Raw genomic sequence first — 15,045 nt, 5'->3', positions numbered from 1 at the left:
CTGGAAGGATAATTTTAGATAGTATCAGTACCGCTTTCATTTGAGGTTTCTTTTTATTCTTACTCTGTTACAATTTAGCCTTTTTCTTTTTTTTTTGAAAAAGTCTTTTCTGGAGACAAAGTTGATAGAATTTAATGATTTCTATCCTTTCTCTGTGAACCCCATAAATCCTTGTTCTTAATCAGTTTGCTAGAAGCTTTCCATGCAATATGTATTAGCAAGCTTGGTTTCTTTCTAATTACTTACGGTGAACTTCATTTGTCACTGTTGGGCCTGACATGGTATACCTGTTCGTTATTTGAGATCTTAAGGTGCAGATGACTTTCTTTTCCCCAGAATATTTCCAAACCTGTTCTTTTTTCCTTTTTTAAATCTAGTATAGAATCTTCAGACATTCTGTAAGTCAGAGATAACCTTTTTCCTGGAATAAGCTCTCCTTTGTACCATGTTGTGCAGGAGGAACAGAACAGTTGGACTCAGATCCCTTATGGCTGTCTTTCTGCATGTGCATTATAGACTGCACTGTTCTCCCCCAGTGACATGAAGTCTTGGGGATGGTTGTCACAGGTAAGGCTGAGGTCCAGGGAGAATAGAAGGAGATACAGGGCAGGAAAAAGAGAGGACTATGCAATAGTAGAGCCTAACCAACAAATACCTCCCTTTCTCCACTTCTTGATTATTGTATTGTGAGCAGTGACTAGCCTATCAGTAGTCAGAGTTATAGTTTTAGATCCTAAAGGGACATAAATCAGTCAATTGTATAATGTAGAAATAAGAAAATGTAGTAAATAGCGATTTATTTTATCTAAAGTTACACAGCTAATAGTATAACAGGACTAGAACCCAGTTCTTTTAACTAAATCTGGTGGTGTTTTTTTTTTGTGGTTTTTTTTTTTTTTTTTTTTTTTTTGGTGACTGAGTCTCACTCTGTTGCCCAGGTTGGAGTGCATTGGCGTGATCTCGACTCACTGCAACCTCCGCCTCCTGGGTTGAAGTGATTCTCTTGTCTCAGCCTCCCAAGTCCTATAACTACAGGGTGCGTCACCACACCTGGCTAATTTTTGTAGTTTTAGTAGAGATGGGGTTTTACCATGTTGGCCAGGCTGGACTCAAACTCCTGACCAGTGATCTGTCTGCCTGGTATCCCAAAGTGCTGGGGTTATAGGCGTGAGCCACCGTGCCTGGCCAAGTCTAGAGTTTTATCTGCTGATAAAGCTTCTAGTGTTCACTCACCAAATATTTGTTGTGCATGTGTTAGGGACACATGACAAATGTCCTGTCCTCAAATGTCCTTGAGGACATGTACATGTCCTCAAATTTAATAATCAAGATAAGGAAATATACTAATATTGGTAGTACTAGGACGTATGTTAAATGAGGTAAGAGTGAAACAAAAGATGTAGGTCTTAAAAGCTTTGTTTTTTAAAAAACTTATTTTTAATAACTTGTATTACAAAAATAATGCTTATTCACTATACAGATTCTAGACTATAATGACAAAGTCAACTAAAATCCACCACTTAGAAATGCTTTTTTCTTGTACGTCTGTGTATATTTTTTCTAGTTATAAAAATGGGATTGTTATAAATAAACTTTCTGTAACCTGACTTGTAATGTGGAGAACCAGGCTAAGAGAACTGAGGGTGGCTAGGCAGTTGTGAATGGCATATCACAGACCATGGTAGGACGATAGTAGAAAGGATGAATGAGCAAAGTTTAAGGGACAATTAAAGACCCAACTGGAATGGAGTTGATGTGTTGGAGAATCTGAATTTGAGTAGTTAAAGATTATTGGCTCACGGGTAGAAGGGAAATTATTGCCAGAATGGCAGGGCTTTTTTCCTGCCTCTGGCTCTAGTTTGTTTGAAGGTTATTTCAGTGGAAGAATTACCTTGTACACCCAAACCAATGGTCTGGATTCCTGTTTTGACTAGAAATACTAGTGAGCTGCAGGATGTGGAGATAAGCTTCCTGATATCAGCTAGACAATCATGACCAATCTGTTGAGTATTCTTGTTTCTGGAGGGAATCCTGATGTAACTGAAAAAGTAGTGGATTTAGAAGTTTAAAGTCTCTGATATTTAGTAAGTAGCTGATTTTAGGCCAACCTCCTGGGCTCTCAGGAATACTATTTTGTATTGCTACTTCCTGCTGGTTGCTTGCTTTTAAGACCTGCAAGTTTATATATTAATACAAAAAAATTCTTCATAAATTTGGAAGAGCTGCATAAATTCAGTATAGTATTGATACTGTTGGCGAAAATGAAATTTTGTTTCAGATGCTTTTTATCGGGTGGCTAGACTGTCTCTTAAAATAATTTGTCATGGTGACTAGTTAATACTGTATTGTATTCTTGAAAAATGCTGACAGTGGGTGTTAAATGTTCTCTACACAAAATTGATAACTCTGTGAGGTGATACATATTTTAATTAGCTAGACTTAACTATTCCACAATGTGTATATATTCTAAGACATCATGTTGTACATGATAAATACAATTTATCAATTTGAAATAAATATGTTTTGAAAACAAATATGTCTAAATGTAGTTTTGAAGTGTAGATCTTTTTTTTTTGTTTGAGACTAAGTCTCACTCTGTTTGCAGGCTGGAGTGCAATGGCGTGATCTCTGCTCACTGCAACCTCTGCCTCCTAGGTGCAAATGATTCTCCTGCCTCAGCCTCTCCAGTAGCTGGGACTACAGGCGTGTGCCACCATGCGCAGCTAATTTTTGTATTTTTAGTAGAGTCGAGGTTTCACCATGTTGGCCAGGATGGTCTCGATCTCTTGGCCTCGTGATCTACCTGCCTCAGCCGCCCAAAGTACTGGATTACAGGCGTGAGCCACCGCGCCTGGCCTAAAGTGTAGATCTTTTGAAGAACACTTATTTCTTATGTGTTTAGCCTTGGGCCTTGAATATTGCTTTTGAAATCTAAAAGCTCGCTCATGGGTAAATAGACTGTATTCTTGCAAGCATTTTTTAAAAAAGTGAAATGTACTTATGCCTTCTTTTAAAAAGTGCTTTTATTCTAGAATAAAAGCTTACTGGGGAACTTTTGGTATTAGCATGTGGGAGATAACTTGTGGTTTATGTTGTTTCAGGGAAAAGATGTGTGTAATGTAAAATAGGTAAAATGGCCAATGATCTTTTTAATGGGTGCTTGCCTTATGGATTTGACTTTGGGTATTTTCCATTTTCCATTGGGAGTCTTTTTCTTCTAAAATTCCGCTGTTGCTATTTGTCTTAACCTTGTGTAGCCTTCTACATATATTCTGTTAGCTGAGGCTTTAAAAGGTTTGATCATGGGCCCTTTGTGACTTTAGTCCTGACTCATCTTCCCCGGTTCTCCCTGGGAATGAGTAGATGAGATGAACAGAGGTGTGACTAGCCTTATTATTCCTTTCTAGGAGTCAGTTGGAACATGAGAGGACATTGAGTGAATGCCTTTTTGATCTCCTAGGTTCTCTTACCTCTTTGCCACAGTTCTTGCCCTATGTAGATTTGTGGGCCTTTTTATTTCATCTTGCCATCCCTGAACTTGAATATAGAGTATTAAAAGGGTTGACTGTTGCGTAGCCCTCAACCCACTGTTCTCCTCCTTCCTAATGGTTCCAGACAGAATAAGCCTTTCTACTTCTGGAGGTAATTCGCTTAACCTCAAGAGTCTGGCTGCCTCAAGGGCATTTTGGAAGTATACTGCTTAGGAGTCAGCATTAACTGATTCCTGTCCTCTTTGGACCTGTAATCTTTCCTTGGTGGAGTCTGGGAGCTTCAGACATGATGTCTCTCTGTTATCTTGTCTGCTCAGTGTGTCACCTCACTGCTTCATGTAGTAATAAATGCTGCCTTCACACATGGTCTGGTCCCATACTGCTTAGGGATCTGCTTTAAATTCATAATTTTTTTTAGTGAACAAAGATGAAGTGAGTCATATTATTCTATGTTAAAATACTATGAGGAAGGTATTTGGTACTAGTCTTTCAGTTCTAAACAGATAATTGATGAAAGTAGTAAATTGTATGTTCAGCGTCACTCTGTCCCCTCTGTTGACTAGAAAAGCAAGTAGGCATGAAGAAGATGAAAGTATCCAATGGGTTCTCAAATGGTGCCTTAGCCCATGGAAAACTCGATTACCCTATCTATATCCCTTCCCCTAATGTCGGATTAATTCCTAATTATTCTTTAGGTCTCAGTTTAGATGTTAGTTTCTCCAGGCAGTGCCACCTCTCAGTATGTCAAAGCCAGTTTTTCCTTCCAGAATTTGATGATAAAATTCTACTTACATATTGGTGGTATTCAGTCTCTGTATGCAGAGACATTCTGGGGCCTCTAAAAACAGGCTCTAATGTACCTTTCTAGCAGTCTTTCCTGCTGTTTGTGTACCCTGGGCTTCAGTGGAATACATTTTCCTTGTATTTTCTGGCTTCCACTCCCTTGTTTATGTCATTCTCCTCCTTTGTTGTACCTTATTCTCTTCACTACTTTAGATGCTAATGACTTCTGGCTGCATGGATGGTTTAGTCCAGTACTGCCTAGGGGGACAGCTTTAAACTCTTTTCCATCTTCAAGGCCCACCTGAAATTTCATTTCATATTCTGTGACATATTTTTGTTTTTCTCTGGCTAACCCCGAGTGGCCTCTTTTCCTTTCTGAATTGGTGGTTTATTGCCTATGGTTGTCCTTTTGCACCTACTTACTTACTGTTTTGTGACTGTTCTCTTGATTCTCTTGCCTGTGTGTTTGTTTTTTATAGTTAACAGGAACATTAGATCACTGGAGACAGGGATTTTCATCTTCTGTTTCTTTATGTTCTTTACAGTTTATGCCCACAACAAAGTTTCTCAGTAAAAGGTTTATTTGCTCCTGACATTTTACAGTATGAATCCTGGTGAGAGTGTTTTGAGATTTTTTCTTCTTTTTATTTAAAAAATTTCTCCAAGTATCCAATTGTGTTCTGTGTTTTACTGCTTGTATGTAATGGCTGACATGAAGGTATTGGGAAAATCTGTATGCAAGTAGCACAAGAAGCTTAGTAACTACAGGATGTTTTGTGGCCCATGTCAGTACAAATTTCTGAAGATGCAGCATGGAATAAGATTTTACTAGGTGAGGGAAGAGAAGTAACATGGATTGGAGCCAAGTGTTTTACTTGAACAGAACTCTTCCTTCCTTCCTTCCTTCCTTCCTTCCTTCCTTCCTTCCTTCGCTTCCTTCTCTTTCTCTCTTTCTCTCTCTCTCTCTTTCTTTCTCTCTCTCTCTCTCTTTCTTTCTCTCTTTCTTTTTTTTTTTTTTGAGATGGAGTCTTGCTCTGTTGCCCAGGCTGGAGTGCAGTGGCGTCATCTCAGCTCACTGCAACCTGCATCTCCTGGGTTCAAGCAATTCTACCTCAGCCTCCCTAGAAGATGGGATTACAGGCACCTGCCACCACGCCCAGCCAATTTTTGCATTTTTAGTAGACACGGGGTTTCACCACGTTGGCCACGCTGATCTCAAACTCCTGACCTTGGGTTATCTACCCGCCTCGGCTTCCCAAAAGTGCTGGAATTACATGCACGAGCCACCGCGCCTGGCCGAACAGATTTATTTCTTATAACTAATGCTTCAGGACAATTTTACTTCCAAGGTGTAAATAAAACCCCCAGGAAAAGGAATTGATTTTTTTTTTAAACGTATATATTGGGTGCCATATTTCTGCAGAGATTAACTTTATTATGATCCTCTAGTGGCTTGAGTGAGAAATTATCTCCTTGTTATATGGATAGAGAGCTATTTAAGAAAATCTCTTTAATTGATTTATTTCTTAGAATTTAGATCATCATCTGTGGAACAGCCTGAAAGTCACTAGGAATGATAACTAGTGATGAAAATGATATGAGGTGTTCAGAGTCCTAGTTTTCTGTTATTAGAGGTTGAAAGCCAGTCTCTAATATTTAATGATTAGATGAACTGGTTTCCATGTTTATCTATTCATCACACTGTTACAATGTAAAATGCAGATTACATTGATGTGTTAAAGTTTTTGTTTCTTTTTGTTTAGGTACAAAGAGGATGGTGAAGCTTTATTAATTTTGCTTCCCTCAGAAAAAGCTATGGTGCAGCAGCTTCTTCAGAAGAAAGTACCTGTGAAGGAAATCAAGTAAGACCTACTTGTTGTCTATGTTTTTAGGAAAATGAAGACATGAAATTGTTATGCTTAATTATGTGCACCTAATTCCCTCCTCCCCTTAATTTATTCAACTGCCTGGTTTGACTTCTATCAAAAGGCTCTTTTTAGAACAGTTTTAGGTTCACAGGAAAATTGAGAGGAAGATAGAGTTCTCATGTAGCCCATTCCCCGAACATGCACAGCCTCTGCCATTATCAACATCCCCCATCAGAGTACACCTGCTACAATTGATGAACCTACGTTGACGTTTTTCACCAAAGTCCATAGTTTACACTAGGGTTCATTCTTGGTGGTGTCCACTCTGTGTGCTTGCACAAATGTGTAATGATGCATATCTACCATTTTAATATCATATGGCATTTTCACTGCTCTAAAAATCCTGTGCTCTACCTGTTTATTCCTCTCCCCTCCCCCTGAACCTCTGACAACTACTGATCTTTTTAGTGTCTCCATAGGTTTCTTTCCAGAATGTCATATATTATAGTTGGAATTATACGGTACCTAGCCTTTTCATATTGGCTTCTTTCACTTAGTAGTATGCATTTAAGGTTGTTTTGTTTTGACCTTGTTTATATAACCAACTATAGCCTGGTTATAAAAAGGACAGATTTGTATTGATTTTATGCAAATAACCAGATTGCCATAAAAGCTAGTAAGTTGTCTGAATTCTGATGGGTCAGGGAGAATAAGGTGCTATATAAAGAATGTCATTTGTAGGTTATTAAATACAGGGTTAAAGATAGATCAGGAAGAGAAAAGATCTTTTCATTCCCTTAATAAAAACATGTAAGATCACATCAGTAATATTAAAACCAAAAAGCCACAATTAGATTCTTGTCAGCAGTTCCCTTAATCCTGCTTAAGTCTTATAACTAGTGGATATTGGATTAATGTTCAACTTTCAAAGGTCTGAAGGACATCTTTTTTTTTTTTTTTGAGACGCCCAGACTGGAGTGCAGTGGCATGATCTCGGCTCACTGCAAGCTCCACCGCCCGGGTTCACACCATTCTCCTGCCTCAGCCTCCCGAGTAGCTGGGACTATAGGCGCCCACCACCACGCCCGGCTAATTTTTAGTATTTTTAGTAGAGACGAGGTTTCACCATGTCAGCCAGGATGGTCTCAATCTCCTGACCTCGTGATCCACCCTCCTTGGCCTCCCAAAGTATTGGGATTACAGGCGTGAGCCACCACGCCCGACCCTGAAGGACATCATAATTGCTTCCAAGTTCTGGCAGTTATGAGTAAAGCTGCTATAAACATCCATGTGAAGGTTTTTGTGTAGACATAAGTTTTCAACTCCTTTGGATAGATATTACCAAGGAGCATGATTGCTGGGCCAGATGGTAAGAATATGTTTCGTTTTCTAAGAAACTGCCAAACTGTCTTCCAAAGTGGCGACACCATTTTGAATTCCTGCCAGCAAAGAATGAGAGTTCCTGTTGCTCCACATTCTTGCCAGCATTTGTAGATATTCTTTATCAAGGTGAGGAAATTGTCCTCTATTCCTAGTTTACTGAGTTAAAAAAAAAAAAAAGATCATGAGTGGATATTGGATTTTGTAAAAAAAAAAAAAAAAAAAAAAAAAAAAAATTTTTTTTTAATCTGATGAGATCATGCGATTTTTTTTTTCTTATTTTTTAGCCTGGTGATGTGATGGAGTACATTAAGGTCTTTTTTTTTTTTTTTTTTTAATGTTAAACTAGCCTTGCATTCCTGGGATAAATGTCACTTGGTTATGATGTATAATTATTTCTGTACCTTGTTGGATTCAATTTGCTAATATTTTGTTAGATTTATACCTAAGTGTTTCATTTTTGGGAGTGCTAATAATGTAAATAGTATTGCTTTTGGTTTCAAATTCCACTTATTTATTGCTGGTAAATTGGTGTTCATAGTATTCTTTCTTTTCTTTCTTTCTTTTTTTTTTTTTTTTTGACAGAGTCTTGCTCTGTTGCTCAGGCTGGAGTGCAGTCTTACAGTCTTGGCTCACTGCAACCTCTACCTCCTGTGTTCAGGCAATTCTCATGCCTCAGCCTCCCAAGAAGCTAGAACTACAGGCATGTGCCACCATGCCTGGCTAAATTTTGTATTTTTAGTAGAAATGGGGTCTTGCCATGTTGGCCAGGCTGGTCTTGAACTCCTGGCCTCAAGCAATCTGCCTTTCTTGGCCTCCCAAATTTGTTCATAGTAGTCTTTTTATCCTTTTGATGTCTGTGGGATTAGTAGTGATGTTCCCTTTTTCATTTGTGATAAAAACAGGAAAGTAATTAACTTTTGTATATTAATCTTCAATCTTGTAGTCTTGCTATAATTGCTTATTAGTCTAGTTTCTTTGTCCATTCTTTTCGATTTCCTACATAGGTGATCATGCATCTGTGAACAAAGCCAGTTTTATTTCTTTCCTAATCAGTATGCCTTTTATTTCGTTTTCTTGTCTTATTGCATTAATTAGGACTTCTAGAATGATGTTGGACAGCAGTGGTGAGAGGGGACATCTTGATCTTAGCAGGAGAGCTTCCAGTTTCTCACCATGAAGTATGATATTAGCAGTAGGTTTTTTTGTATTTGTTGAGGACTTTTGCATCTATCATTATAAGTGATACTGGTCTGTAGTTTTTTCTCCCCTGTAATGTCTGTGTCTGGTTTTGGTATTAAAGTGATATTGGCCTCATAGAATGAGTTAGGAAGTATTCCCTTTGACTCTGTCTTCTGAAAGAGATTATAGGAAATTGGTATTTCTTTCTTAAATGTTTGGTAGAATTTATGGGTGAGCCCATCTGGGCTTGGTGATTTCTGTTTTGGAAGGTCATAAATTATTGATTCAATTTCTTTCATAGATAGTAGCCTATTGAGAGTGTTTACTTCTTGTAAGATTTTGTCATTCAAGGAATTGGTCCATTTCATCTAGGTTATCAAATATGTGGGCATAGAGGTGTTCATAATCTTTTTATGCTTTTAATGTCCATGGGATTTGTAATGATATTCCTTCTTTCATTTCCAATAATAACTTGTGTCCTTTTGTTTTCTTAGTATGGTTATAGGCTTATGACTTCTTTTAGTTATTTATTCTTTTTAAAGGACGAGCTCGTGATTTAATTTTTTCCCCCCTATTGATTTCCTGTTTTTAATTTCAGTCATTTCTACTCTAGTTCTTATTTCTTCTGCTTGCTTTTGATTTAATTTACCCCTTTTCTGTTTCCCAAGTTGGAACTGTAGATGATTTATTTTTAGGTACTTTATTTCTAATATAGTCATATGTTGCTTAATTATGGGAATAAGTTTGAGAAAGGGATCATTAATTTTATCCTTGTATAAACATCATAGACTACACTTACACAAACCTAGATGGTATAGCTTACTACATACCTAGGCTATATGGTATAGCCTATTGCATTTAGGCTACAAACCTGTACAACATTAATACTGTACATGCTGTACACTGAATACTGTGGGCAATTTAACACAATGGTAGATGTGTATCTAAGCATGTCTAAACATAGAAAAGGCACAGTAAAAATACAGTTTAAAAGATAAAAAGCATACCTGCATAGGGCACTTACCACAGTGCTTGCAGGACTGGAAGTTGCTCTGGGTGTCAGTGAGTGGTGCGTGAATGTGAAGAGTTAGCATATTACTGTATACAACTGTAGACTTGGTAAACACCGTACACGTAGGCTACACTAAACTTTTTTTCTTCAGTAACCTTAGCTTGCTGTAACTTTTTTTATTTTACAAACTTTTAGCTTCTTGATTCTTTTGTAGTTACACTTAGCTTAAAGCCCACATTATACAGCTATACAAAAATATTTTCTTTATATCCTTACTCTACAAGCTTTTTTTTTGGTTAAAAATATTTGTTTTCCCTTAAAACTTTTTTGTTAAAAATGGAGACACAAACACATGAGCCTAGGCCTACACAGGGTCAGGATCATTAATATCACTGTCTTTCATTTTCACATCGCCCCACTAGAAGGCTTTCAGGGCCAATAACACACATGGAGCTGTCATCATTTATGATAACAATGCCTCCTTCTGTAGTACTTCCTGAAGGACCTGCCTGAGGGTGTTTTTATAAGTAGAAGGAAAATACTGTAAAATAGTAAAAAGTATAGTGAATAAATCAGTAATAGTTGTGTTATCATTTTCAAGTATTATGTACCATGTGTAATTGTAAGTGCCATACTTTTATATGTCTGGCAGTGCAGTGTGTTTGCCTACACCAGCATCACCATAAACATGTGAATAATGTATTGCCCCATAGTGTTAGGATGGCTGTGACATCACTAGGTGATAGAAATTCTTCAGCTTCACTGGCACACTGCAGCCTCAGTCTCCCAGGCTTACGTGAGCCTCCCGAGTAGCCTGTGCCACCATGCCTGGCTAATTTGTTTTATTGTTAGTAGAGACAAGGTCTCCCTATGTTGCTGAGGCAGATCTCGAACTCCTGAGCTCAAGCAGTCTTCCTGCCTCGGCCTCCCAAAGTGCTGGAATTACAGATGTGAGCCATTGCTCCTGGCCATCATTACAGTCTTAAGAGACCACTGTTGTATATGCAGTCCATCACTGACTGACACATCATGTGGCCCATGACTGTATATGCATTCAGTGCTATAAATTTCCCTCTTAAGTACTGCTCTTGTTGCGTTCCACAAATTTTGCTAAGTTATTTTCATTTTTATTTAATTCAAGAGAAATTTTAAAATACTTTGTTTTGACTTGTGTTATTTAGAGGTATGTTTAATCTCCATGTATTTTAGAATTTTCCAGTTACCTTTCTGCTATTTCTATGTTATGTTATGTTATGTTATGTTATGTTATGTTATGACAGAGTCTGGCTGTGTCACCCAGGCTGGAGTGCAGTGGCACAATCTTGGCTCTCTGCAACCTCAACTTCCTGGGTTCAAGTGGTTCTCCTGCCTCAGCCTCCCGTGTAGCTGGGATGACAGACATGGGCCACCACGCCCAGCTAATTTTTGTATTTTTAGTAGAGATGGGGTTTCACCATGTTGGCCAGGCTGGTTTCGAACTCCTGACCCCAGGTGATCTGCCCACCTCAGCCTCCCAAAGTACTGAGAATACAGGTGTGAGCCATTGCCTCTGGCCTCTGTTATTTCTAGTTTAATTCCATTGTGATGTGAAAGCAGTAACCTTAAAAAAGATGTAAAAAGTCTACATCTTTTAATTGTGTTAAGATGTGTTTTATGGCCCAGAATGTGTTTTATTTTGGTGAATGTTCCATGTGAGCTTGAGAAGATGTGTATTATGTTGTTGGATAAAGTAGTCTCTAGATGTCTGTTGTGTCCAGTTGATTGATGGTATTGTTGAGTTCAGCTGTGTTCTTACTGACACTTCCTGCCTGCTGGATTTGTCTATTCCTGATAGAAGGGTGTTGAAGTCTCTAATTATAACAGTGGATTCATCTTTCTGGTTGCAATTTTATCAGTATTTGTCTCACATAGTTTGATGCTCTATTGTTAGGAGCCTATACATTAAGGATTGTAGCCTTTTTGGAGAATTGACTTCTTTATCATTATGTCATGCCATTTATCCCTGAGAAGTTTCTTGCTTGGAAGTCTGCTCTGACATTAATATAGCTGTTTTTGCTTTCTTTTGATTAGTGTTAGCATGAGATATTTTTATCAAACCACTTTTATTAATTTATGTGTCTTTATAGTGAAAGTTGGTTTATTGTAGACGACATATAGTTGGGTCTTGTTTTTTGATGCACTCTGACAACATCTCTTTTAACTGATGCATTTAGGCTATTGATGTTGAAAGTGATTATTGATATAGTTGGATGAATATCTAATGTATCTGTTACTGTTTTTTGTTTGTTGCCCTGTTATTCTTTTGTCTCCTCTCTTTCTGCCTCTTGTGATTCTGAGCATTTTAATGATTGTTTTCTCTCCTTAGCATACCAGTTTGTGTTTTTTTGTTTTCATTTTTTTTTTTAGTGATTGCTCTAATGTTTTTGCAATGTATGTTTACAAGTAATCCAAGCCCATTTTGAAATAATGACATAATGCTACAGCACTTCACAGGTAGTGTGAGTACCTTATAATTCTGATTTATCCCTCCTGTCCCTTGTATCATTGATGTCATTCATTTCACTTATGTAAAGCATACATAAGCGTATACATGTAAATATACATAATTAAACATGCTGGGGCTATTAATTTGAAAAAACTTAGATTAAGAATAAGAAAAATTTTATTTTACCATCATTTACTCCTTTGATGTGCTCTTCCTTTGTTATGAAGATCTGAGTTTCTGACGTACGTTATTTTTTTTCTCTCTAAATAACTTTTAAACATTTTGCAAGGCAATTCTACTGGAAATAAATTTTGTCAAATTTTGTTTGTCTGAAAAAGTGTTTATCTTTCACTTTTGAAGGATAATTTTGTGGGGTACAGAGTTCTAGGCTGGTGGTTTTTCTCGCTCAGCACTTTAAATATTTCATTCTACTCTCTCCTTGCTTGCATGGTATCTGAGAAATCAGGTGTAATTCTTGTCTTTGTTCTTCTATAGGTAAGGTGCCCCCTGCCCACTTCTTTCAGGATTAAAAACATACTTAATTTTCTGTAGTTTGACAATGATATGCCTAGGTATAGTCTCAGTCTGTCTCTTTTTCCCTCTGTCTCTCCCCCTCTCACTTGGGCATTTATCCTGCTTGGAGCTTTCTGAGCTCTTGGATCTGTGGTTTGGTGTCTGACATTAATTTGGGGGAAATTCTGAGTCATTACTGTTTGAAGCATTGCTTCTGTTTCTCTTCTCTTTCTGATATTCCCATCATGCATATGTTCACTTTTCGTAGTTGTTCCATAGTCCTTGAAGTTCTGTTGTGTTGTTTTCAGTCAGGTTTGGAGGTTTTTATCAAGTTCAGAGATTCTTTCCTCAGCTGTGTCCAATCTAGTAATAAACCTATCAAAGGTATTAGTCATTTCTGTTGCAGTTCTTTTTGTTCTCTTGCATTTCTTTTTGGTTCTTTCTTAGGATTTCCATCTCTCTGATTGTTTCTCATCTGTGCATGCTGCCTGTTTTATCTGTTAGAATCCTTAGCATATGAGTCACTGTTATTTTAAATTACATTTCTGGCCTAATACTTCCAACATCCCTGCCATGTCTGGTTATGATGCTTGCTCTGTCTCTTCAAATTATGTTTTTTGCTTTTAGTATGCCTTGTAATTTTTTTCATGATAGATATGATGTACCAGGTATTATAAAAAGAATTGCTGTAAATAGGCCTTTAGTGATGTTAGTGCTGTGGTGGTAAGGTGTGAGGCGGTGGGGACTGTCGGGGAAGCATTCCTAAGACCTATAGTAGGTCTCAGTCCTTTAGTGAGCCTATGCCTCTGGACTGTGAACTTTACAAATTCTTTTCAGTCTCTGCCTTCCCACCGCCCCAACTTAAGTGGGAAAGGATGGCTAGAGTTGGGCATTTCCCTCCCACAAGGTCAGTTAGGCTCAGATAAAACCCTAGGAAGCTTGGCTCTCATTAACAAGGCCCACCGTCAGGAGAAACTAGTTAAGAGCAGAGTGCTCAGGCATATTTCAAAGTGGTTCATTTTCCACTTGTTTTGCTGAAAGCATGAGGGAATTTTTCTGATATTTACCATGAGAACTTGGTTGAGCTCCTGGGGTAAAACTCATGTGTGTGGGGCTGCCCTATGAATGGGTCCTCCTGGAGTTTTTACTTCTCAGACTTGTCCACACCGAGCCTCCAGCAGGTTTTATCCATTACAGTTGAGGGTCTCCCACCCAGGCACTGGCTCCCCCTGTTGTTTCTGCTCATGACTCAGCTGAGGTAAGTGGTGACTCCCTGTACTCACCTCTCTCTTTCCTCTGTAGGGGACTCTGGTTTGTCCTGTGTCCTCCATCTTTATCATGGATAAAAGAAGAGTTGTTGATTTCTTTTTTTTCCAGTCTGTTCAACTTTTTACTTGTTGTTATGGTAGAGTGATGACTTCCAAGCTCCATCCATAGGGTACTGAATATCAGAAGTCTGACTCTTTTTTTTTAAAGTCTTAAATGGCCTTTTCTGAAGACTATTAGTGGCGAAAATGAGATGGAGAACTTGTTAACTTCAGGAAGCACTGCTGATTGAAAGAATTAAATCTCTTGGATGGAATTACTTTTGGGGTTGTCTATCCATCTTAGAGAGTTGTGCTGTCCTGTGTCTAAGGATGTGTACATTCAGCATCAGTGGAATCCATCAGAATCTTACTTGTATTGGGGCTGTTGAAAAACCCTGGCTTGATTTGCCTAAAAATAATTTGGAGAGCGGTTAGATTCAGGGAGGAGTGTTGAGGATGTAGAAGAGACAAAATTGACTGTGACTTGGTAATTGTTGAAGCTGAGTGAAAGTCTCTACCTTTTCTTTTGTGTATTTTGAAATTTTTTATAATAAAAATAAGTAAAAACAGTCATGGCTGGGCACGGTGGCTCACGCCTGTCATCACAGCACTTTGGGAGGCTGAGGCGGGCGGATCACGAGGTCAGGAGATCGAGACCATACTGGTGAACACGGTCAAACCTCGTCTCTACTAAAAATACAAAAAACTTAGCTGGGCGTGGTGGCCGGTGCCTGTAGTCCCAGCTACCCGGGAGGCTGGAGAATGGTGTGAATCTGGGAGGCGGAGCTTGCAGTGAGCCGAGATGGCACCATTGCACTCCAGCCTGGGCAACAGAGCCAGACTCTGTCTCAAAAAACAAAAGAAAACAAACAAAAAAAACCATACACAATCTTACCTGCCACCACCTATCACCATCCTGGCCTGAACAATGTGGTTCAGCCTAAAATCAGGGAAACAGTGTGGTCTCTTGTGAAGCCTAGACCTCTGTAACATTTTTTTTTCTTTTCCTGTAGCTTCTCTGGGC

At 38.4% G+C, this 15,045-nt stretch overlaps 1 protein-coding gene across 3 annotated transcripts in view; it reads left to right on the top strand.

The window, feature by feature from the left end:
* Positions 1 to 15,045, top strand: part of DDX10 (DEAD-box helicase 10) — a 292,818-nt gene that overhangs the window by 35,388 nt on the left and 242,385 nt on the right. For all 3 annotated transcript variants that reach the window (XM_021926516.2, XM_009187219.4, XM_021926517.2), the window contains exon 10: positions 6,038 to 6,136. In XM_021926516.2, the coding sequence (XP_021782208.2) occupies positions 6,038 to 6,136 (99 nt within the window). The remainder of the gene's footprint in view (positions 1 to 6,037; positions 6,137 to 15,045) is intronic.

The sequence above is a fragment of the Papio anubis genome, chromosome 12 (genome assembly GCF_008728515.1).
Source record: "Papio anubis isolate 15944 chromosome 12, Panubis1.0, whole genome shotgun sequence".
NCBI classification, from domain to species: domain Eukaryota; kingdom Metazoa; phylum Chordata; class Mammalia; order Primates; family Cercopithecidae; genus Papio; species Papio anubis.
This window is presented reverse-complemented; position numbering and strand designations above follow the sequence as displayed.